The sequence below is a fragment of the Mustela lutreola genome, chromosome 12 (genome assembly GCF_030435805.1).
Source record: "Mustela lutreola isolate mMusLut2 chromosome 12, mMusLut2.pri, whole genome shotgun sequence".
Taxonomy (NCBI): domain Eukaryota; kingdom Metazoa; phylum Chordata; class Mammalia; order Carnivora; family Mustelidae; genus Mustela; species Mustela lutreola.
Genome location: NC_081301.1, coordinates 1,123,488 through 1,143,042, shown reverse-complemented (window position 1 = coordinate 1,143,042; position 19,555 = coordinate 1,123,488). Strand labels below are relative to the sequence as shown.

The 19,555-nt window shown below is 66.3% G+C and overlaps 3 protein-coding genes across 7 annotated transcripts; 2 read left to right on the top strand and 1 right to left on the bottom strand.

Annotated features, from left to right (window-relative positions):
- Nucleotides 1–532: 532 nt before the first annotated feature.
- On the bottom strand, nucleotides 533–2,180 carry LOC131812278 (uncharacterized). The gene is made up of 2 exons (XM_059141585.1): nucleotides 1,931–2,180; nucleotides 533–1,607 (listed from the first exon to the last, which is right to left on the bottom strand). Exons 1-2 carry the CDS (start codon nucleotides 1,970–1,972, stop codon nucleotides 711–713), a joined length of 939 nt encoding a protein of 312 aa, XP_058997568.1. The 5' UTR covers nucleotides 1,973–2,180; the 3' UTR covers nucleotides 533–710.
- Nucleotides 2,181–5,780: 3,600 nt separating this feature from the next.
- On the top strand, nucleotides 5,781–13,839 carry LOC131812967 (uncharacterized). The gene is made up of 5 exons (XM_059143019.1): nucleotides 5,781–7,221; nucleotides 7,728–7,908; nucleotides 11,844–12,131; nucleotides 12,797–12,899; nucleotides 13,665–13,839. Exons 1-5 carry the CDS (start codon nucleotides 7,006–7,008, stop codon nucleotides 13,837–13,839), a joined length of 963 nt encoding a protein of 320 aa, XP_058999002.1. The 5' UTR covers nucleotides 5,781–7,005.
- EGFL7 (EGF like domain multiple 7) lies at nucleotides 10,594–19,386 on the top strand. Of its 5 annotated transcripts, XM_059141588.1 has the most exons (10): nucleotides 10,594–10,615; nucleotides 12,041–12,131; nucleotides 15,631–15,752; nucleotides 16,015–16,131; nucleotides 16,882–16,997; nucleotides 17,164–17,259; nucleotides 17,400–17,564; nucleotides 18,233–18,297; nucleotides 18,776–18,938; nucleotides 19,119–19,386. In XM_059141588.1, the coding sequence occupies exons 3-10, from the start codon at nucleotides 15,673–15,675 to the stop codon at nucleotides 19,139–19,141; spliced, it is 825 nt and encodes a 274-aa protein (XP_058997571.1). In that variant the 5' UTR covers nucleotides 10,594–10,615; nucleotides 12,041–12,131; nucleotides 15,631–15,672; the 3' UTR covers nucleotides 19,142–19,386. The 5 variants fall into 5 exon arrangements, with proteins under 5 accessions (XP_058997571.1, XP_058997573.1, XP_058997570.1 ...); XM_059141590.1 differs by lacking the exon at nucleotides 10,594–10,615 and having other exon boundaries at nucleotides 12,038–12,131; nucleotides 15,664–15,752; XM_059141587.1 differs by lacking the exon at nucleotides 10,594–10,615 and having other exon boundaries at nucleotides 12,038–12,131.
- Nucleotides 19,387–19,555: the final 169 nt, after the last annotated feature.

Here is a 19,555-nt window from a genome sequence, read left to right as displayed (position 1 = left end):
TGCCCACAGCGACCACAACTCTTGGCCACACAGCAGGTTTGGCTAGCTGGGCTGAGGGAGGGATCTTCCAGTCCCAGAAGGGGTCTCTTCACCCCCCACAGACTGCAGGGGTCACCCTCAACCGGGGGGCCACTCAGGCCCGGGGTGGGCAGTGGGCAGCACGGGTGCTGCAGACAGAGCCGGAGAGCCATGCCCCCGATGTCTATTTCTGGAGCCCGGAGAGAGGGCCTGGGCCCAGAAGATGTGCCCTCTTGGGCTGAGGTCCCCCTGAACATGCCCCCACATCTGATGGGGTTAATAAGAGCCAATCCCCAGATGTGTTCCAGGCCATCAGCAGGACCAAATCGGTCCTCTCCCCAGCCGGAAACTCGCACCCCTCAAACACTGAATGCCCAGGGCCCGCCCCCAGCCCCCAGGAATCATTTCCTGTCTCCACGGACTTGCCTCCGCCCCACAGCTCCTCTAAGTGGAACCAGACGGTGTTTGTCCCGTGTCTGGCTTCTCTCACACTACAGGTCCTCGAGGCCCGCCCCCCCCTGTAGCGAGGGTCTGTCTGTCTTGCCCTTTCATGGCTGAATAACGTTCCACGGTATGGAAAGGCCCCAGTCCCCCTCACTCATGGACTGACGTTCGGTTGTGGTGAACCCGGCAGGCAGCAGGTGTCCCGTGCGTCTGCCCAAGCGCCCACTCCCAGCGCCTTCTGTGCGCACTCAGGAGCGGAACAGCCGCGTCAGACGGAAACTCAACATTTGCTCTTGGAGAAACCATAAATGAGCCACTGGTTCTTGAACGCATCTGTTATAAACCACAGTCCTCCCGGGGAGTCCCACCCAGCTTGGGTAGGAGCCCGGCCCAGACCCACGCACAGCACGGAGGGTCTCAAAGGCGCGGAGGGAGGAGGGGGCTCTGCGGGGCAGTTCTGAGCAGAGCGAGTCTGAGGGAGCGTGGGGTGCTTCAGCCAGGCCAGGAATGTCCCAAGATTCCGGGGGAGGGGAGCCCCTGGGGGAACACGTTGACCAGAGCCGTGAAACTGAGCACCGGGCACATGCGCCTCTTGGGGTGCTTGGGCAGGAAGCACGTGGGTCTGTGCCACCACACGTCTGCCCGGACCTACGAGTGGACGCCTTGGAGCAGCCCTCGTGCACACTCTGGACTCTGGGCGGTGACCGCACAGCCCTGCAGGGTCGTGGTGTGTAGTGCAGTGTGTGGCAGGTGCTGATGGGGGCTGCCAGCGGTGGGGGGAAGGCAGGGTGTCGGCCGGCACTCTGCGCTTTCCTCTCGATATTGCTCGGAACCCGAAACTGCTGTAGAAAGTCAGATCTACCAGAAAATGTGCCACGTCTGATTGTGAGCGCTGAACGTGACGTGGAGCCCAGTGCACTGGACCTCAAGGACGCAGCAGCTCCCATCAGCCGCGGACCTGGCCGGAGCCGCCGTGTGCACCCCGGCTCCCTTGCTTCTAGGCCCGGCGGGGCACTGGGACATGCAGGAGCCCCGAGAATGGCGGTTCCTCTCGCGTACCTCCGTGCTCCGAAGGCACTGGCTCTTTCAAAAGCTGCTCGCATGACTTCACAGCCCAGACAACACACAGAGAATCTCCTTTCATTCTGGAATGGCAAAACACTGTCTAAATAAGGGACCCCCAGACCAGAGAGGCCTTCCTGTCCCCCACAACCAGGGCCCAGCTGACTCCCCAGGGCAGAAGCCTCACCCCTGGCCTGCGTCCCTCTGCGGGGAGGCTGGGGTCCAGCAGCACCTGGCCTCGGGGAACTGCCCGGGGAGGGAGGTGCATGTCTTCCTTCTCCATTTGGCTCCTTTAAAGTGGGGGGAGCTGAACAGGGTGAGGGCCAGGGTGCTCCCCAGCGTCCTGAGCCAGACCATCCCACACCTCCCCAGCAGGGCCGAGCCCTCTGTGCTCCGCCCCACGGACCTGGCGGAGCCTCCTGGCTGGGACCTGCTGGAGCGGGGGCATCCCTCCCTGACCACGGAGTGAAGGTGGGCCCTGGGCATGACGGCCGGCTGGGGCCTGCTTCCTGATCTCCCATGGGGCGGTGCCGTGGTCCACCCAGAGACGGCCAGCTGGCGGGGCCCTCAGGGCCACCGGGAGGGCTGGCGCTCCCGCAAAGCAGCCTTCCCACCTCTCCCAGGGCCGCACGTGGCCGCCTGGACCACGGCCTGAGCAAGGCGTTTCCGGCCATTGTGCAGAGCAGGGCTGGCTCAGGAAGCTGAGATCCGCAGGCAGGGCCTGGGGGCTGCCGTGGGCTCCGGGCCGTCCTGGCTGAGAGGCAGGCTGTCGTCATCTGGGACAGGATGGCAGTCCCCAGACTTGAGGTGACCCCCTCACCTGTCGCCTGCTCGGATGCGGCAAGCAGAACCGTGGGACTGGGGACGGGACGGCCCTGCGTCCCCTCCCCCACCCAGAGAAGGGCACGGGGACACCTTCACAGGGTCATACACAGGGGCAGTGGGGAACGCCGAGCTGTTCCCCAGAACAGGGATGGGGTGTTGGTGGAGAATACACAGGGGGTCAAGGACAGGGGGATCCAGCACCAGGCACCCGGCTCGGCTCGCCGGGGACTGCTCTGATTCCAGAACAGCTGCTGACGAAGCTGGCACTGGGACAAACTGGGGGTTTGGGGCTGAGGACCCTGAAGGTGACCCTCCAGGGTTGGAGGACAGGGAGTGGGCTCCCACTGTGTGGGGGGCCCAGGGGGGCCTGGATTCTAATCCCAGCTCCGCCGTGAGCTACGTGACCTGGGGGGCACTTGCTTCTCTGAACCTCAGTCCACTCCTGGCACAGTGGGGGTCAGGAAGGAACCCTAAGATTTACCATGGGGTGGCTGATGAAGGACACTGGGGCTAGAGAGGATGGGGCTTGCCCAGGACTGCCCTGGACCCAAGGATCCTGAACACACAGCCACACACTAGACCCCAGCTGCCCCCAAGTTGGTGGAGGGGCCCTGCCTTCTTGTCCTGGCTTCAGCTTAGGGAGTGAGGCTGGAGACACTTCCCAGGCTCTGAGAGGGGACAGCGAGACATTAGGCAGGGCCGTCCAGAGGACGTTCTGAGGGACTGCTGGGGAAACCTGTGCCTCGCAGGGGCTCCACGGCCGAGTCCAGCACGTCCAGGGCAGGGACAAGCTCCCGTGGGGTGCAGATTTGACCTCTGACTCCAAGTCTGCAGCAAGGGGACAGCCCACAAGCTGTGTGACATCCCCAGAGAGCCTCCTGGGGCCTCAGTTCGGCCCCGAGCTGGCCGAGAGGAGACCACAAGGTCCACATCTGCCCGTGCCCTTCCTGTTCCGTCCCAGGGTCCCGACGGGAGCGGAGCGGCCCCTCCAGCCGTCATGGGGCTGGGCAGGCCGGTGATCAGAAACCACTGGCTTGGGAGATAGTTTGGGGCAGCTCCTTAAACAAGCAAGCACAGAGCTGCCACCCGACCCCGGAACCCACTGCCAGGTACGTCCCTGGAAGAGGCAGACGCACGGGTCCACACAGAACTTCGCACAAGCGCTCATGGGGGCCGGGCTCACAACAGCCAGTGGTCAAAACGCCCCAAATGCCCCTCCGCTGTGGGCCCCGCACACAGGAAGAGGCAGACCGACACGGACACACACGGACATGCTCGGACAGGCAGACGCGTGGACACACATGTACACGCAGACCCACACGCACACATGCTGTAGCGTGCACGAGCCTCCAAAACAGCAGGCGGAGTGAGAGGAGCCAGATGCCAAGGGTCACACAGCGCATGACATCCCTTGTGCGGCTTTCCAGAAGGGGCACGTCCAGAGGCCGGACAACAGCGGTGGCCTAGGGCTGGGGGTGGGGACAGGACCCGAGGGGGAGGGGAATGACCGCTAAGAGGTTCGGGGTGCTTTTGAAGCAAGGAAATGCTCAAACTGGCGGGACGTTGGCCGCTGGGCTCTGTCACTGGACTGAGAGCCGCTGCCTTGCACAGTGGAAATGGGCACACATGGGCGCACAGGGTGCCCCAGAAAGCTGCCTGGTGCTGGAAAGAAGCCAACAGCTGCGTCTTGGTTCTGCGGAGTCACAGCCCCACTGGAGCCCCGCCTGAGGTCACGCCGCTACGGGGACCGAGCCAGGCCGGGCACAGCGCCCGGCTCGCCTTTGCCCTTCTGCCTCTGGGAGCCCTGCTTTCGCTCAACGGGGAGGCACAGGGCGGCGCGCCGGGGCAGGGTGCCCAGCAGGCAAAGGGGCACGAGGGGAGGCATTTCCACTGGAATCCTGGGCCTGGTGCGGGGTCTCTGTCCCCCACACAGGTGGGCCTTGCTGGAAAGGATCTGCGACCCTAAGCAGGCAGGCAGGGGTCTCCTTCCCCACACCCCAGGACCCCGGGGCCAGGCTCCTCCCCTCTGGACCTCAGCGTACCCACAGGGGAGAGGAGGACATGGACCCATGGACCCTAAGACCCCAGGAGCCACCCAGGGACCAAGGTGGGCCTTGTACCCCCTTTCCCAGCAGTAGGGCATGTGAGTTTTTCATCAGGAAAGACCCAGACTAAATTTATGCCTGGGCCAGAGCACGGCTGTGGAGAGGTCAGGCTCAGCCCCCACCCTGGCCTCCTGACGCAGTTCCCCTTCCCCTGGGTCCGGGGGGGTTTCCATTGTTCTGGCGGCCGGGCTCCCAATCGGCCGGCACATTCACTTCCTGTTTCCTGGCTGAGAGGAAGCCGAGATTCCTGGCCCCTTTCCTCTCTCTCTCTGCGCCCCTAAGGAAATTGAAAGCTGATGACACTAACAGGCGGCTGTGGAGCCGAGGTCGTGGACTGGGGTGCTGGGGGCGCCTCAGGGCCCCTCCCCCCAGCTCTGTACTTGGGGTCACAGGCCCCTTGGGCATCTGGTGGAGTCTCGGATCCCTCTTCCCTGTGCCCCAGGAAAGCCCCAGCACAAACTGCCTGGCATGCTGGGGTTCAGAGGTCTCTGGACATGTCCCAGGGCTCCCAGACCCTCCTGATCTGATACTTAGGAAAACTGAGGCAGGGAAGTCTTCCGGCTCCTAATGTCCCCGACTTCACTGGTGCCCATGACGACCCCAAGGGTGCCAGCCAGTCTCCCTGGGGAGGGGACTCCCGCACCCCTGTCAGTAGCCCACGCCTCCACTGACCGCTGGGATGCCAGGCAGTCACGGACAGGGTGCCAGCAGCCAGCCTGGGGGACAGGGACCAGCTCATCTGTCCCCCAAGCCTGACGCGCCCTCCACCCATGTCCCTCACAGAGTCCGGGAGTGTTTTGGCTCTGGGTTAGAGGTCAGGCTCTGCTAGTGACCATCTCTGTGGCCCCGAAAGATCATTCCTCCTCCATAAATAGGGTCCGATCCTGACCCGAGGCTCGCTCGCAGGGGGAGCACGAGCATGGTGCTGACGGGCCTTGGTGTCTCTCTTGTTAGCTTCCCAGCTCTCCCACAGTGGGCAGGGCGGTGGGACAGGATGGCCCCCTCGCGCAGGGCTGGACCCTCGCCCACTCCACCAACCTGCCCCCTTTGAAAGATCTTCCCTTTCCGTCCTAGGAGATAAAGTGTTTTTCCCTGTCCACATGGATGGCCGCCCCATCTGCCTGGCTTGGCAAATTGCAGCCCGACTCTGAGTGGGGCTTCTGTCCAGGGAGCCAGGAGGGGAGGGCAACCCCCCTTCCTCAGCCTCCACAAAGGAGGGAGCCCCAAGGGGGTGGGGGTGGCCTCCACAGCCTGGAGGAGCCTGGGTTCCAGACGAAGCTGGCACTGGGACAAACTGGGGGTTTGGGGCTGAGGACCCTGAAGGTGACCCTCCAGGGTGGGCGGGGGATGGTGGTGGTGGTGCAGGGTTTGGCCTGACCACAAACGCCTGCCCCCGGAGCTTCCAAGCAGGACCCAGTGTCCACCTCAACCTCAAGCTGACCAACAGCCCCGGCACAGTGGTGGGGGCTCTCAGTGGTGGGGAGGCCCCTGGTAGCCAGGGACACACTGCACACTCACAGCAGAAGTGACACAGGGGATCCCCCAGCTTACTCTCCAGTGGGCAGCCCCTTCTCTGTCCGCTGCCCAGACCCAACACCCCGGGACATTCACTGGGCCTGTAGCTTGCAGGCTGCTCAGACAATCTGAAGCCCAGAGCTCGGCACCCTGGGGACCACATGGCCCCCCACGTACCCCATGGCTGGCTCTCAGCCCACCCAGGTGTCTCGTCTATAAAATAAGTCTTTCTCCCCATGTTACAGAAAGAATAGTACGTTAGCCCGGCAAAGTCATCAGAATGGCTGAAATCAGACACTAGGCAGTAGCAGGTGCTGACGAGGATGTGAGGCACCCAGAACACCCCAGCCCTCGGGGGTGACCTGGGCAGTCCCTGATGTCATGCGTCTCCTGGGACCAGTAATTCTCCTGGAGAAGGCCCAGATTTAGGCACCCAAGAGAAATGCCAACACCCCGGCACAAAAATGTTCAGAACGGCACGGCTGGTAACAGCCAAAAGCGGCAGTATGTGCGCGGCCCTGCCCTCCCTGTGGAAGACAGAGCTGCTCAGGGGACCGGCAAGCCGCCGCCAGCCACACAGCCACACCGAGCGTGTGCAGACACGCCTGGAGTGGGCGAGGCCAGACCCACGGGCACACTGTCCCGCACCATACTTAGAACTCAAAGCGGGTGAACCGTGCTGTGCCAGTGGGGGCATGGTCACCTGGGGGGGGGATGGGGGCATCCCCTGGGGGGATGCACGCTTACCCTCCCCCCACGCCCCTGTGCACAACTCCACGGCAACACGCACATGGAACCACCTCTGGGCTGGGCGCCCATCTGGGCGGGGTGGTGGGGGGTGGCCCTTCGCACCCCTGCTAGGGGCCAGCTCTGTCCCTGAGGGAGCGAGGTAGAGCGAGGCAAATGTGGTCTGTCTCTGCTCCAGGGAGCTGGTGCTCAGGAAGGGGGTTCAGGCCACACGTGTGAGGGATCAGACGCGGTCCCCAGTGTCATGGGAAGCCCTCAGCTGTGCTGAAGCTGGAGGTCACATGAACTGATGTCACCTTCACAAAGAACTGGGGTGCGGCCAGGGCTGCCCCACAGGCTGAGGAGGAGGTCCCCCAGGCAGGAAGCATGGTGGCCCAGACCAGAATGGGACAGCAGCTGGTGGGACACGCTCTGGAGGCAGAGCCCATGGGGACACAAAGACAGGGCGAAGGCCGTATCTTGGGCCTCCGGCCTGAGCAGTGAGTGCATGGACAGTCCCCAGCAGGTAAGGTCTGGGAAGCAGCGTAGAGAGGGTCTCCCGCTGCTCGGCCCCCCCCCCCCCCCCAGTGTCCCCATCCAGGGCTCCCAGTTCCCACTGGCTGACCTTGGACGAGCACGTTCCCCTGGGGGCCTCAGTCACATCACCTGAAGGTAATTTCGTGAGGGCCTTGCACAGAGTCTGGCCCAGCGCTTCCAGCAGGCGCACCGGACAGGGGGCAGCAGGCAGTGGGGGAGATGATGCAGCACGAAGACCCCCAGGCTCCCTAGAAAACCTCTGATTCCCTTTGGGACCTCACCCAACTCAGATGCAGACCCAGCGCAGGGGTAGCCAGGCCCCGCTGCGGACGGTCACTGGGCCGGCCGCACCCCTTGGTGAAGGCTCAGCACATCTGGTGAGAGGCCGGGCCCAGCCTGGCTGACAGAGCCACCCTGTCCTGAGGCCGCGGCTGCTCTGGAGGGAAACAGGAAGCCCATCTCTCTGCCGGTGGCTCTTCTCTCTCCTTCCTGCAGCCCGCTCACATACCTCGCCTGGGGCCCCTCGGCCTCAAGCCGGCCTCTGCTGGGGGCCTGGTCTACCCCTTCCTGGGGCTGCAGAGGCCCAAAGCTCAGGGGTGGGGGGTCCCAGGAGGACCGCGAAGGCTCTGGCGGATCTCTGCCACACCCCACGGCCTGAGCAGCACACTCAGGGAAGGTAAGGCGGCAAGACCCCTTTCCAACAACTTCAGAAAGTTCACAGCCGGGGGGGGGGCAGCTGCAACCATCCAGCCCTACTGACAACGGGGTGGGTGGGGAAACTGAGGCCCAGAGCCTCCAGCAACAGAAAGCGAAGCTGGGACCAGCTTCCCCAGCCTTGGACGCCATACCAGAAGCTGGCCAGGCTCTAGGCCCAGGTCTTGGAGCTGCCCAGGTGTGGACAGCGAACTGCCGGGGCCCACCGTGCCCTCAGGGGACGCAGGCCCAGGTCAGACTCCTTCCAGTGATGACTCCTTGCCGGTGAGCCGTGTGTTCCTGGACCCTAAACAGGGACCATCAGAGGTGGTAAGAGGCCCTGCCTCTCGTGGGCGGGAGGGTGGTCCCAGCCCGCCCCAGGGGGAGCCCCCTGCCACCGTCCCAGCACCCTGGGGTGTGCCTATGGGGCATAAAGCACGTCTCACCCCCTCCAGGGCCCCGGGACCTCCTGGAGTCCAAGAAATTGTCACTTCCACCTCTGTCCTCCACCTGTACCCGCCCCCCCCCCAGGGCAGACCCCGAGGAGCTGAGCCCTGTTTAGGGCAGGACCCTAAGCCTCCTCCTGCACTGGTCCTTGAGACTCTAGGAGCCTGAGTGCAGCGCCTGGCGGAGGGGTGAGCATCAAGTCGGGCACAGCCATCCCTTGGCGCCCTGATCCAAAGCCTGCTCTCCGTGGATTGGTTCTGATCTCCGCTCAGGGAGGGGCTGGGGGCAGGGCAGAGCGGGTCAGGAGGCAAGTGCGGACCTGTGGGGGGCTCAGAGAGCCCGCTGGCAGCGGCAGAGCCGGCACCCCACCCTGGCCGGCTCCCAGGGACCAGGGAGACCGACTCTCTTCCCTCTCGCCATGTATGTATTGCACGTCTGTGCTCTGGAGCGTCATTCCAGAAAGTTCCCTCACACGGCCGAGCTTTAAAGGGAGGGTGAGACATTCATCATCCACTGTTTGGCTCATTAGCTACTCCCAGGTCAGCCCACCCCCCCCGCAGGGAAGGTTGGGGGACTGGGCGCTGCCCCCGAGGGAGCCCCCTCTGAGAAAAGAAAGCAGCTGTCTTGACCCTGACCCCTTCTAGCCCTCTGCCTCGCTGCTCACCTGGGCCCAGTCTCTTCTCTCTCCCAGGCCTCAGCTCCCCTGTCTGTACACAGAGGAGGATGGCTGAGGCCGGCCCTGGTGTCTGCAGGGGCTCGGAGCCCATCTCTGGGTGTGCTCTGGGTGGGGCGGGCAGCGGGGGCAGAGCCCAGCTTGGACCCTACCCTCTAGCGAGGCCCCCAGCCCTGTGCCTGCAGCAGCCCCCCAACCTGCAAGCTGTGGGGGTGGGGAGGAGGCTGGTCCCTCTTGCTCTCAGCATTCCCTTGGGGGATTTTCCAAGCGGCTCCCCCTCCTCCGTCTTGGCCAGGACACCCAGCTAGGTGGGGCCAGAGGGAGGTAAGGGCGAGCAGGGGTGTTCCGGCTGTGGGTGGGCGGGGGCTGATCCCGGAGCAGGGCACGAACCCCCTGGGACAGCCAGCAGAGGTCTGGTGTGGCCCTGCTGGATCAGGGACCCTCGGCCAACTGTGTGGTCCGGGGGTGTCCTCAGCAGCTGCCCAGGTCCCCTTGGGTCTCCAGCCACCCATGATCCCAGCGACTGAGGCCCAGCCAGCGGGCTCCCAGCACCACCTAAATGAGGACACTGGAAGTCAGTCCCAGGGCTGGGGGTGAACCCCGGGGCCAAACAGAGGAAGCACCCTTGGTGGTCTCCCAAAGACCCTACATTCCTCCATCTCCATGCCCAGCCTGGCACTCCTCTGCCTGCTGGAGGCCGAGGGAGGGGAGAGGGCTGGGGGATGTGCTCTGCCTGCCCCGGGAAGAGGACCCTGGTGGGTGCACCTCCGGGAGCAGGGGGCTCACTGCCCCCCCCCCCGGGTAGCCCCTTCCTGGAGGAGGCCCAAATCTCTGGGCTGGTGACTGTCCTCCCTGACCCTCTCAGCCACTCTGGGCCTCGGGGGCTGTGTCCGGACCACCAGCCTACCTTGCCCATCCCCAGGTCTCTTCTGGCCGGGGGCCCCCTCCCAGGGCGGGGGTCCCTCCAGATTCCCACGCTGGGCATACACATCTGGGGGTGCAGGTGCCTGGCCTGGGGAGAATCCAGGGTCAGAGCACAAACAGTACCCCCTGTGGAGCTTCGGTAACATGGCTGATGGGGCCAGAAGGTGGCTTCCCAGTGTCACACGCTGAGACCCGCGGGTCCCAGGCTTGCCAGCCAGGCCTGCGCCTGGTCTCCGGCTGCTTCAGAGTTAGACTCTGAAATCCCAGGGGACCGCTCCCCCACCCCTGCCCACAATCCGACCAGGCCACCCCCTGGATGGCCCCCACCCGTCCCAGGGCCTCCTGTTTGTTCGCTAGCCGCTCCCTGTTATCAGCAAGGAACACACACAGGAAGTCCGGCCGGGAAGGGCCCATCCCAATCCTGATTTACACGGGATGAAGCATAAAAAGCCGCCCTTCCTTGCCCCGGGAGGAGCCTCCCCACCCGCAGACTGCTGCCCCGCACGGCCCAGCTGAGAGCTCCGCGGTCAGGCCAGGCAGGCGGCCTCCGGAGGCGCTCGGGGCGGCCAGACAGGGCAGGATCCTCCTCTGGCCTGAGCGGGCAGCGATGGGGGCCGTGGCCAAGCCCGGGCCCGGGCAGTATCAGGTATGGCAGGGGTGGCCTCGGGGACAGGGAGCGGGCCAAGTGGGGTGAGCACACCCTTGGCTCCCACAGACCTGCTGGCCGGGCACCTGTCGGCTGGGGGCCCGCCCGCCAGCTCCACACCCGGGCCTCCGGGCATCATCTCGCTCTTCTCCCTGATGGTGCCATTCCCACCGTGCTGGGGACACTCAAGCCCCTTGGCCAAGGACACCCGTTGTAGGTGGCCTGGTCTAGACCGACTCTGGCCTGCCTGGCTGGGACACTGAGCCCTGGGTGGTCCAGCAGCCACTGTGACCCCAGAGAGGAGAAGACCGACGCGGCCTGTGGCCTTCCCCTCCACACGCCCTCCCGGCCGACCGCCATCCTGGAGAAGCTCCTAAGGTCGTCTGGGCTCTCCTCTCAAAGCCAGGGGTCCTAGGGCCACCCCCCAAGCGTGGGCAGGCTCTCCCCACGTGGGTCTGGGAGGGGAGGCGGAGGGGGCTCTGGCCTCACGCAGAGGAAGCCCAAAGCCAGATGTATGGCCAGGCTCCTTGGGTGTGCTGAGTAGACAAGAGCGGCCCCCCACGTCCTGCTGGCCTGGCCTTGGGGGCATGGGTGAGGTCCTCAGGCACAGGGACAGCCCAACTGGACCCTCGGGGAGCCCCTGCTCTCCCTCTCCCCTCCTCCAGCCAGAGTGCCCGAGTCCCCAACCAAGACCCCAGCCCCACTGGAGGCTTCTCTGGCTTCCGCTGCTCCCGTGGTCCCACGGCCACGGCCGTGGTCTGTCTGGGGAAGCCCCGTGGTTCACATGAAGAAGCAGAACAGCAGGCCGCGGCCCGGGGTTAGCAACTGAGTGAGGGCCAGGGGCCCAGCTGGACAGGATGGGGGCAGGGGAGTGGGTGGGGAAGGTCTCCCCTAGGCCTGGCTCTTAACTCTTCCCTGCTTGGGTCTGAGTGAGGGCTGCCCTGCTCAGGTTCAGGGGCCGGGGGCCCTGAAGTCCTTCAGCGGCAGGAGCCTGTCATGGTCACAAGCATCCCAGCTGCTGCTGCCCCAGCTGCCCTCAGACCATCTGTCAGGGGCTCTCAGGGCCCTCTCACCCTGGGGGCTTCTGTCCAGCCATCGGGCTCCTCTCCTGTCCTTTAGCTCTCATGTACCAAAGCGGGCCCTAACCTGACACCCCAAGCTACTAGCTCTCCAAGAAGCCTTCCCCTTCCCCAAGAAGGACCCTCACCCAGCACCCTGCGCTTTGCAGTGCATGACTGCAGCAGCCTGTCCATCCCCCTCTCCTGGGACCTGAGGCCGGTCTGGCTCATCCTGGAGGCTGAGGGTGTGAGCCACAGGCAACACTCAGAAAGACCCACTCAGCTCTGGCTGTCGCCGCCATCCCAGCCCCTGAACATCAGGGTGACCAGTCTGGGCACTAACCCACACTATGGCTCTGACCAGCAGAGTCCGGCTAGAGGGAAGTACCAGGAGCCCTGCCTGCCGGAAGAGCAGCTGCCACCGTTGTCCGGGGGAATGACAGAGCCCCCTTCTCCAGGTGAGTCCCACAGCAAGCTTCAGATGCTCTGGGCACAAGCAGGGGGTCCAGCTGGGCCTGGGAACATCCTACATACACATGCACTTAGGTGACTGGGGTCTAGGCCCTGCTTCAAGGGCAGAAGCATTGGAGGGAAGCAGGCCCTGCACCTGGCATGCACTGAGGGCCCTGAGAGTCGTGGTGTGGATGTGACCAAATAATTCCCTGCAGGTGGGGCGTGCCTGCTCCTGGTTCCGGCCCCCTTGCTTGGTGGGCACTTCTGCGGGGAAGGGCTGCTTTAGCCCACCTGACACGTGCAGAAATGGAGCCCAGGAGGCCCGGAGGGGGGGGCCCCTCCGGGGGTGGTCTTGACCCTAACCCTAACCCAGTGGGAGTCCCACAGAGCCCCTAACCTGACACACTGGTTGAGAGATCGCACCTAGGCTCTGGCCAGGCTCCACCAAGCCACAGCTCTCCGTGTGACCTCGTGCAAATACGGGTGCCCGGGCCGCGTGGGTCATTCTGCCCACCCTACGGGTGACTGCAAAGTCGCGGTCAGCTTTAGTCTGCGCCTGCTGCCGAGTGAGCTGGCCACCCCCTTGCGACGGCCATCCGCATGGTTCGGTGCCCAGCCTGGGAGTTCGAGGGCCTCCCCCTCCCCCGACCAGAGCGGGCTCCCCACGCAGCCTCCGGACACCTGACCAAGTCCCAGTCCTGCGTCCCCTGCGGCCGCGCGTCCTGCTGCGGGGTCGGCGCCGGCCCGGGAGGGGCGGCAGCGCGCTCAGGCGGGTGCGCGTCCGGCGTCCCGGGCTCGGGCTGACTCACTGCCCTGCCCGCGGGGCGCCGTGCGCCGCGGGCCTCAGTGTCCCCATCTGCGCAATGGGGGCGGGCGCGGGGGCTCGGAGCCCACCCGGGGCGGGCGGGGGGCGGGGTCGGGGCGGGGCGGCGGGCGGGGCCGGGGCCCCTCGGCGCGGCGGCGGCGGCGGCGGTGGCGGCGGCGGCGGCGGCGCGTGCGCGCCCGGATCGGGCGGTGAGTGCGGAGGGAGCGGGCGCCGGGCCGGGGGGCGTGGGGGCGCGGGGGGCGCCGAGGGCGGGGTCCGCTCGCCGCGCGCTGGGGCGGGGGAGTCCGGGGGCCCGGGCGCGCGCGGAGCCGGGGGGCGACGCAGCGCGACCGCGGGGAGCCGAGAGGTGAGCGGGCCGAGGGCGCCGGGGCTGCGGCGCGGGGGCGCGACCCCCAGCCCTGCCGGGCCGTGCGCCGGGTCCGGAGAATGGGCCCAGCGGCCTCCGTGAAGGGCGCCCCCTGCCGGTAGCAGGCGACGAGCGGGGCCGCGCGCGAGGGGTGTCGGGGCCGGGGGGCGCCGCAGCCCCTCACCCGCGTCGGGCTCTGAGCGTCCCCGCAGGGCCTGGCTCAGGGCCTCGCAGGCCCCAGACCCCGCGCCTCTCTCCATCCTCACCCCCACCCCGCGGTCCGCCGCGCACGGGGAGGGGAGCTGGGGCCGGCGGCGGAGAGGACGCTTCCCCATGGCCTGTCACCCCGCCTTTCCGCCCTCCCAGGGTCCTAACGTCCAGGCGGAAGGGGGGCCCCGGGGCGCCGCTCTGCGGCGAGGCCGGCCCCTCCCTCTGCGGCCCCAGCCCTCCCGGTGGGCGCTGCGGGGGACGCGGCGCGGGCAGGTGGGCGGGAGGGGCGCGGGCTGGGCTGCTGCTGACCCTCGGGGAGGGCGGGATGTGACCGCTCATCCACCTGAGACGCCGCGGCCGCCCCCGCTCGGGCTCCCCCGCCCCAGCTGGGCTGCAAAGGGAAATGAGACTGTGGCCCAGCGCAGGCTGCCCGGCGGCCTCCGGGCCGGAGAAAGCCTGACTTGGAGAATTGAGTCTCCTCTGTCACAAGCGCGGGCCACTTCTAAGCGGCTGTCAGGGAGTGGGGGCAGGGCTGGGGTGAGAATGGGGGGTCCAGTTACATCTGCAGGAAGAGAGCCTCCCCCTACCTCGGGCAGGCAGGCACAGCCTCCGTGGGACCCTCGTGTGCGCCTGCCCAGCCCCCGGGCCCTGCGGCCACCTCTGCTTTCCCAGGGCCAGCTCCCCGGGCCCACTTGTTCCCATCCTTTCAATTCTTGCCTAGACCCCCAGGAATGCCTCCAAGAGTGTGCTCCCCCCAGGGTCCACTCCCAGAGTTCCTCTTCCCACGCTGGCTCGCAGGACATGACCTTGCCCCAAACTAAGTCCCAACACCATAGCTTCCCTTCTTGGGCCCCCACAGCAAGCAGGGGGTGAGGGAAGGACTCTCCCCCAGCTGCCTTCCGCCTCACCTGGGTCTCTGGGCTGCCGTGGGCCAGGGCGAGGGCTCCACTCCCAGCCGACCTCGTGACCTGTCACAGCATTACTCTCCCCGTGCGGTCAAGCTTGGCAGGGCTGAGCGCTCAGCAGCAGCTCATGGTGGTCACTCCGTATGGGACCAGCTGTCAGGTAGAGGAGGGGTCTCTGAGACCCTCGTGGTGTCTTTGAGGAAATGGAGTCCCAGAGAAGGGGGTGACCCCACCCTGCTTTCACCTCCTGCCACACAGAAGTCCAACTATTTTCCATGTCCTTCCGGCTGGATGCCCTGCGGGGCCAGGGGCTGCCCGCCCGGCCAGAACCCAGCCCCTTGGGGGCCTCTGGAGGGCCCCGTCTGCCCAGGTGCTTGCCACACATGTGGGCAGCCGCCTCCTCCCCGCCACTGCACAGGCCCCTGGGCTCGTTGCAGACCATTAATTCTGGGTTGGGCTTTCTCACATTCCCAGGAATGCTCTCCCGGGTCCCTGGCGTCCATCCCCAGAAGGGAAGGATGGCATTTGGCTCCACTGGCCTGTGGGGAAGGCAGCTCCAGTCCCCTCCAACCCCCCCCCAAAACTGTCCTGGGAGCCCTGGAGCAGACTGGTCAGACTCCAGGGCAGGAGTGCCCCCTCCCACGCAGGCTCTGCCCCACTCTGTGCAGGGCCATATGGCTCCTCGCACTGACCCTTCCTAGACTCCCAGCCGCCCCCCTCCGTGGCTCCCCATTCGGCAGGTGAGGACATCGAAGGCCAGAAGGACCAAGCCAGCCGGGCTGGGTTCCAGCTCTGCCCACTCCCACCCCGTCTGCAGACCGGGATGGGGACTCCCCTGCCATGACATGAGGGCACTAGATCCAGCCCAGGTGCTCCCCCTGGGCCCCCACCTTCCTAAGTGAACATTGTTGGAGCTGCAGGTGCCGTCAGGTTCACCCAGACCGAGACGCCTCTGGCCCCAGGAAAGGGGACCGGCTTCTGTTGCTGCCATCGGGGTCCTTCTGTAGTTCCCGGCCCTTTGTGCTGGGGAGAGGGCTGGCCTGCCTCTCTGAGGCGGGCGGGAGGAGGGGGCAGCTGACACTGCCACTGCCCCTGGGGGCTCTCCTGCAGCGGGAGGTCCCAGCAAAGTGGCTGAGCTGGGCAGGTGTCCCAGAGCCAGGGAACGGGCTCCAGGAGGGATCTGCAGAGGGGTTTACGGGGTATGCCTTGTGCTCCAGGCCCCCCTGAGGAGAAGGTCATTCCACCCGCAGGCGCGGGCCATGTTCAGCCCCAGAGAGCTGCTGCTGCTGTGGTTCCTGGTGCTGGTGGTGGGTGGCACTGAGCACGTCTTTGGGCCTGGGTGAGTCAGAGCGAGGGGGGGGGCCTGCGCTTCTGGGTGCTGCGGTGCTGAGGGTGGGCAGCCAGGAGTCCTCAGGGCAACCCCCAGTACTGGGGCGGGGGGGCATGGCTCTTCCTTGTCACTCTTGATGAGGGTCCTTCCTGTGGGCACGCTGGGAAGCCCCTTCCCCCGATTCTTGGCTCCCTTGGTTCCGGGGCTGGAAGGCTCTGGGCTCCGGGCTGGGAGCTGTGGGACTGACTGGCCCGCGCCCCCATCTCTGCAGCCGCAGGGTGTGTGCCGTCGGGGCTCCCCGGGGGCCCGAGTCAGAGTCCTTCGTGCAGCGAGTGTACCAGCCCTTCCTCACCACCTGTGACGGGCATCGAGCCTGCAGCACCTACCGGTGAGCGCCCTGCCCCCGCAGTGCCCCCACCCGCCACACATCAGTGCCCCCCGCCCAGGTGGGAAGCTGGGCCCACGTCCCAGTGGACGGCGGAGGCTGATGTCTGTTTTGACTCGGGCAGTCTCGATCTCAGGATGTGGCCGTAGTAACCTCAGACATCAGCCCCTTTTCTGCTCCCCCACCCTCGTCTCTGGGGGGCTCACCGTCCTGTCTGCTGCCCTCTGCTTTCGGGGTGCTGGCTACAAGTTCTTATGCATTTGACATGATGCCTGCCTCTCCAAATCCTGCCTCGAGCTCCGGTGGGCACCCCTCTCCCCGTGACGGCCCCCGACGGTCACCCCCCTGGCTGACCGCCTGCACAAGGGGTGTAGCCTCCCGCGCTCAGCTGTGGAAATGCGGCTTAAGGAGATTCCGCTGCCTGTGGTCTGTGGGGTTCTCAAAGCCCTTCCTGTGGGACATCCCACCCCCCACACTGGCCAAGAAGGTGGGGGCAGTGTGGGCGGGGCCCTGCTCCCTGTCCCTTTCACTGAGCGGACTGGCCTAGGAGGGGCCCGTTGGTGCACAGTCCCCTTCCCCACCTGCTCAGGGGAGGGCCCCGGAGTCCAGGACTCTGAGGCTGTGGTTTGAGCCGGGCTGGTAGGGGGCACCCTCAGTGTCCATGGGCCCAGCGCCCGGGGAGGAAATGCGGGGTGGGGAACCTGGGAGACCACCGGTGCTGCCACTGACTCGCTGTCCCCACCTACCGCGCAGGACCATCTACAGGACTGCCTACCGCCGCAGCCCTGGGCCGGCTGCCCCCAGGCCCCGCTACGCCTGCTGCCCGGGCTGGAAGAGGACCAGCGGGCTCCCCAGGGCCTGCAGAGCAGGTGAGAGGGGCACGGCTGTCCCCGGGGCCCCGCAGACCCGGGCAGAGCACCTGCTACTTCCATCTGAGCGGACTGCCTCCTTGCTGTATGGCCCCCCTTCCCTGGCTGCCCCCCGTGGTGCCCTGGGGACCTCCCTCCATTTGTGACGGGCCTTCCCTTTTGACAGCGATATGCCGGCCACCGTGCCAGAACGGAGGGACCTGCATCCAGCCAGGCCGCTGTCACTGCCCTGCAGGATGGCGGGGTGACACCTGCCAGACAGGTGAGGCTGCCTGCTGTCCTCCCGGAGGGGAAGGGTCCTCCGGGGTCCTCGCTGGGCATCGGGGGCGGCCCACAAACAGGTCTGTGTTGAGGGGGACCGGTGTGGGTTCCACTCCCTAGCGGACGCCCCTTTTCCTGCAGATGTGGATGAGTGCAGGGCTGGACAGGGTACCTGTCCCCAGCACTGCGTCAACACTGTGGGCAGTTACTGGTGTCAGTGTCGAGAAGGGCACGGCCGGTCTGCAGACGGCGCGCTCTGCCTGCCCGAGACAGGGACCCCCAGGGTAGCCCCGAATCCCACTACAGGTAAACTTCCCAGGTGTCCCCCCATCCTTGCTGCTCTGCTTGGAAGGGGTCGGGGAGGGCGGGGAGCAGGGGTGGGCCTCATCCTGCCAACCGGCGCTGGGCACACTGGGGACTGCGGGGGGCCGTGTGGCCTGGGCTGCTGGCCATCTCCCCAACCTGGGCAGAAGTGGAGATGTTCCCCAGAGCAGAGGTGGGGGTGATTCTTGGGGGGCACTGTGGGGAGGGTTGCCGAGGGGGCCTCATCTCAGCCGAGAGCGTGGAAGACGGCGCCCCGGGGTCTTCTCCACATCCTGCCGCCGCAGCCGGAGACACCACACCTCTGCTGGCGACGGGACATTATTACTTTTGGTACGCGCTGTGACACTTCAAACTCGTACCGTGAGTAATAATGCGCTGTCGGCAGCTCGGCACCAGGAGCGCCCCGTGGACCTCGGCTTGGACGGCTCAGCGTGGCAGGGACCCTGGTGCAGAGGGGCAGGGCACGGCTGCGTGGGGCGCCCCAGCTGCCTAGGATGGGGGAGGGGCTCGAGCCCCATCTGCCCCCTCTCCAGGGCTGTGTGCGCCGCCACCCTCTGTGAGGCCTCGGCCTCGGCACAGGGACCAGAAGCCAGCCTGGGGTGTGGGCCCGGGAGCCCGGCCTGCCTGATTCAGGGCTGGATTCTCCCCAGGCGTGGATAGCGCCGTCGAGGAGGAAGTGCAGAAACTCCGGTCACGGGTGGACGTCCTGGAGCAGGTGAGGCCTGGCCCCACACGGTCTCCTGTGGTGCAGCTCAGGCCCTCAGGGGTTGTGGGGCTCCGTGGGGGTGACCCCGGGAAGGCGGCCTCCTGGGTACTGACAGCCCAGGCCAGGCAGGGCGAGCAGGCCTGGGGGCCCCAGAAGAGAAGGGGCCTGGCTTGGCCGTGCCTCCACCCTCAGCAGCACAGAGTTCCTACCCCTACCTTTGTCCTTGCAGTCCAGGGGGCCATTGGCCTGATAAACCCTTGGAAGCGCTAGCACATCCCCCGTCCCCCCCAGCTCCTCTGACCTGGGACTCCAGGCTTTGGAGACCACTGCCTGGCAGGCTCGCAAGGTGTCCGTCTACTCATGCACCTGGCTCTCCTGGCACAGGCGCTCCCTCTGGTGGACATCCAGGGCCCTGCAGAGCCTTTACTGGCCACAGAGGTCCCTAAAAGCCTTGTGGGACAGAGGGTCTCTTCTGCTTGGCCCACAGAAGCTGCAGCTGGTGCTTGCTCCACTGCACAGCCTGGCCTCGAGGGCCCTGGAGCATGGGCTCCCGGACCCCAGCAGCCTCCTGGCTCACTCCTTCCAGCAGCTGGACCGCATCGACTCTCTGAGCGAGCAGATCTCCTTCCTGGAGGAGCAGCTGGGGTCCTGTGAGTGCCACCCCCTCCCCACAGAGCTCCCTGGGAGCATGGGACCTGTGCCCAGCCTGCGCCCACAGAGAGACCAGAGACTGGGGCAGAGCAGCCATAGTCTGAGGGAGCGGATCTGCCTGGAGTGGGGGAAGGCGGTGGGGAACGGTGACCCCTGACTTCAGCTCTGTCTGTCCGCAGGTCCCTGCAAGGAGGAGCTGTGACGGGTGACCCGGGTCCTTGGCTCTGGCTACTGAGCGCCTTGCCCACTGTGCTGGGTCAGGCAGGAGGGGGGTTTCGAGCCAAGGCAGGGTGGCAGGAGAGGTCCTCCTAGGTGTGATCCTGCCGCAGCCGGGCCAGCAGCAGTGAGTGGGCCCGTGGCTGGGGGTGGGGAGTCATGAGTCTCGCTTGCCGGGCAGCATGTTGGGGGACTGCTCATCTGTGTCCGAATAAAACGAAGGTTCAGGAACTGCTGTGCCCTTGGTGGGTTCTGGAGGGCGTTCTGATGGGGCACCGGCCGTTGGCTGGCAGGAGGGTGAAGGGGCAGCCGTGGGGCCCAGAAGGGGCTCCAGCCACACCGGGCCTTCCTGGGGCATGGGGTCTTGGTCCCCCTCTCCGAAAGGGGCTACTGTCAGTGC

Excerpts from the sequence above, each read along its gene's own strand:
- EGFL7 (XM_059141588.1), top strand. The coding sequence starts at position 15,673 with ATGTTCAGCCCCAGAGAGCTGCTGCTGCTGTGGTTCCTGGTGCTGGTG. Across the intron at positions 15,753-16,014 it reads GAGCACGTCTTTGGGCCTGG|CCGCAGGGTGTGTGCCGTCG; the intron begins GTGAGTCAGAGC and ends CCATCTCTGCAG. Across the intron at positions 16,132-16,881 it reads CGAGCCTGCAGCACCTACCG|GACCATCTACAGGACTGCCT; the intron begins GTGAGCGCCCTG and ends CCTACCGCGCAG.
- LOC131812967 (XM_059143019.1), top strand. The coding sequence starts at position 7,006 with ATGTCACCTTCACAAAGAACTGGGGTGCGGCCAGGGCTGCCCCACAGG. Across the intron at positions 12,132-12,796 it reads GACAGAGCCCCCTTCTCCAG|CCTCCGGACACCTGACCAAG; the intron begins GTGAGTCCCACA and ends CTCCCCACGCAG. Across the intron at positions 12,900-13,664 it reads GCGGCAGCGCGCTCAGGCGG|GGTCCTAACGTCCAGGCGGA; the intron begins GTGCGCGTCCGG and ends CCGCCCTCCCAG.
- LOC131812278 (XM_059141585.1), bottom strand. The coding sequence starts at position 1,972 with ATGCCCCCGCTCCAGCAGGTCCCAGCCAGGAGGCTCCGCCAG. Across the intron at positions 1,608-1,930 it reads CAGCCAGGAGGCTCCGCCAG|AATGAAAGGAGATTCTCTGT; the intron begins GTCCGTGGGGCG and ends TTGCCATTCCAG.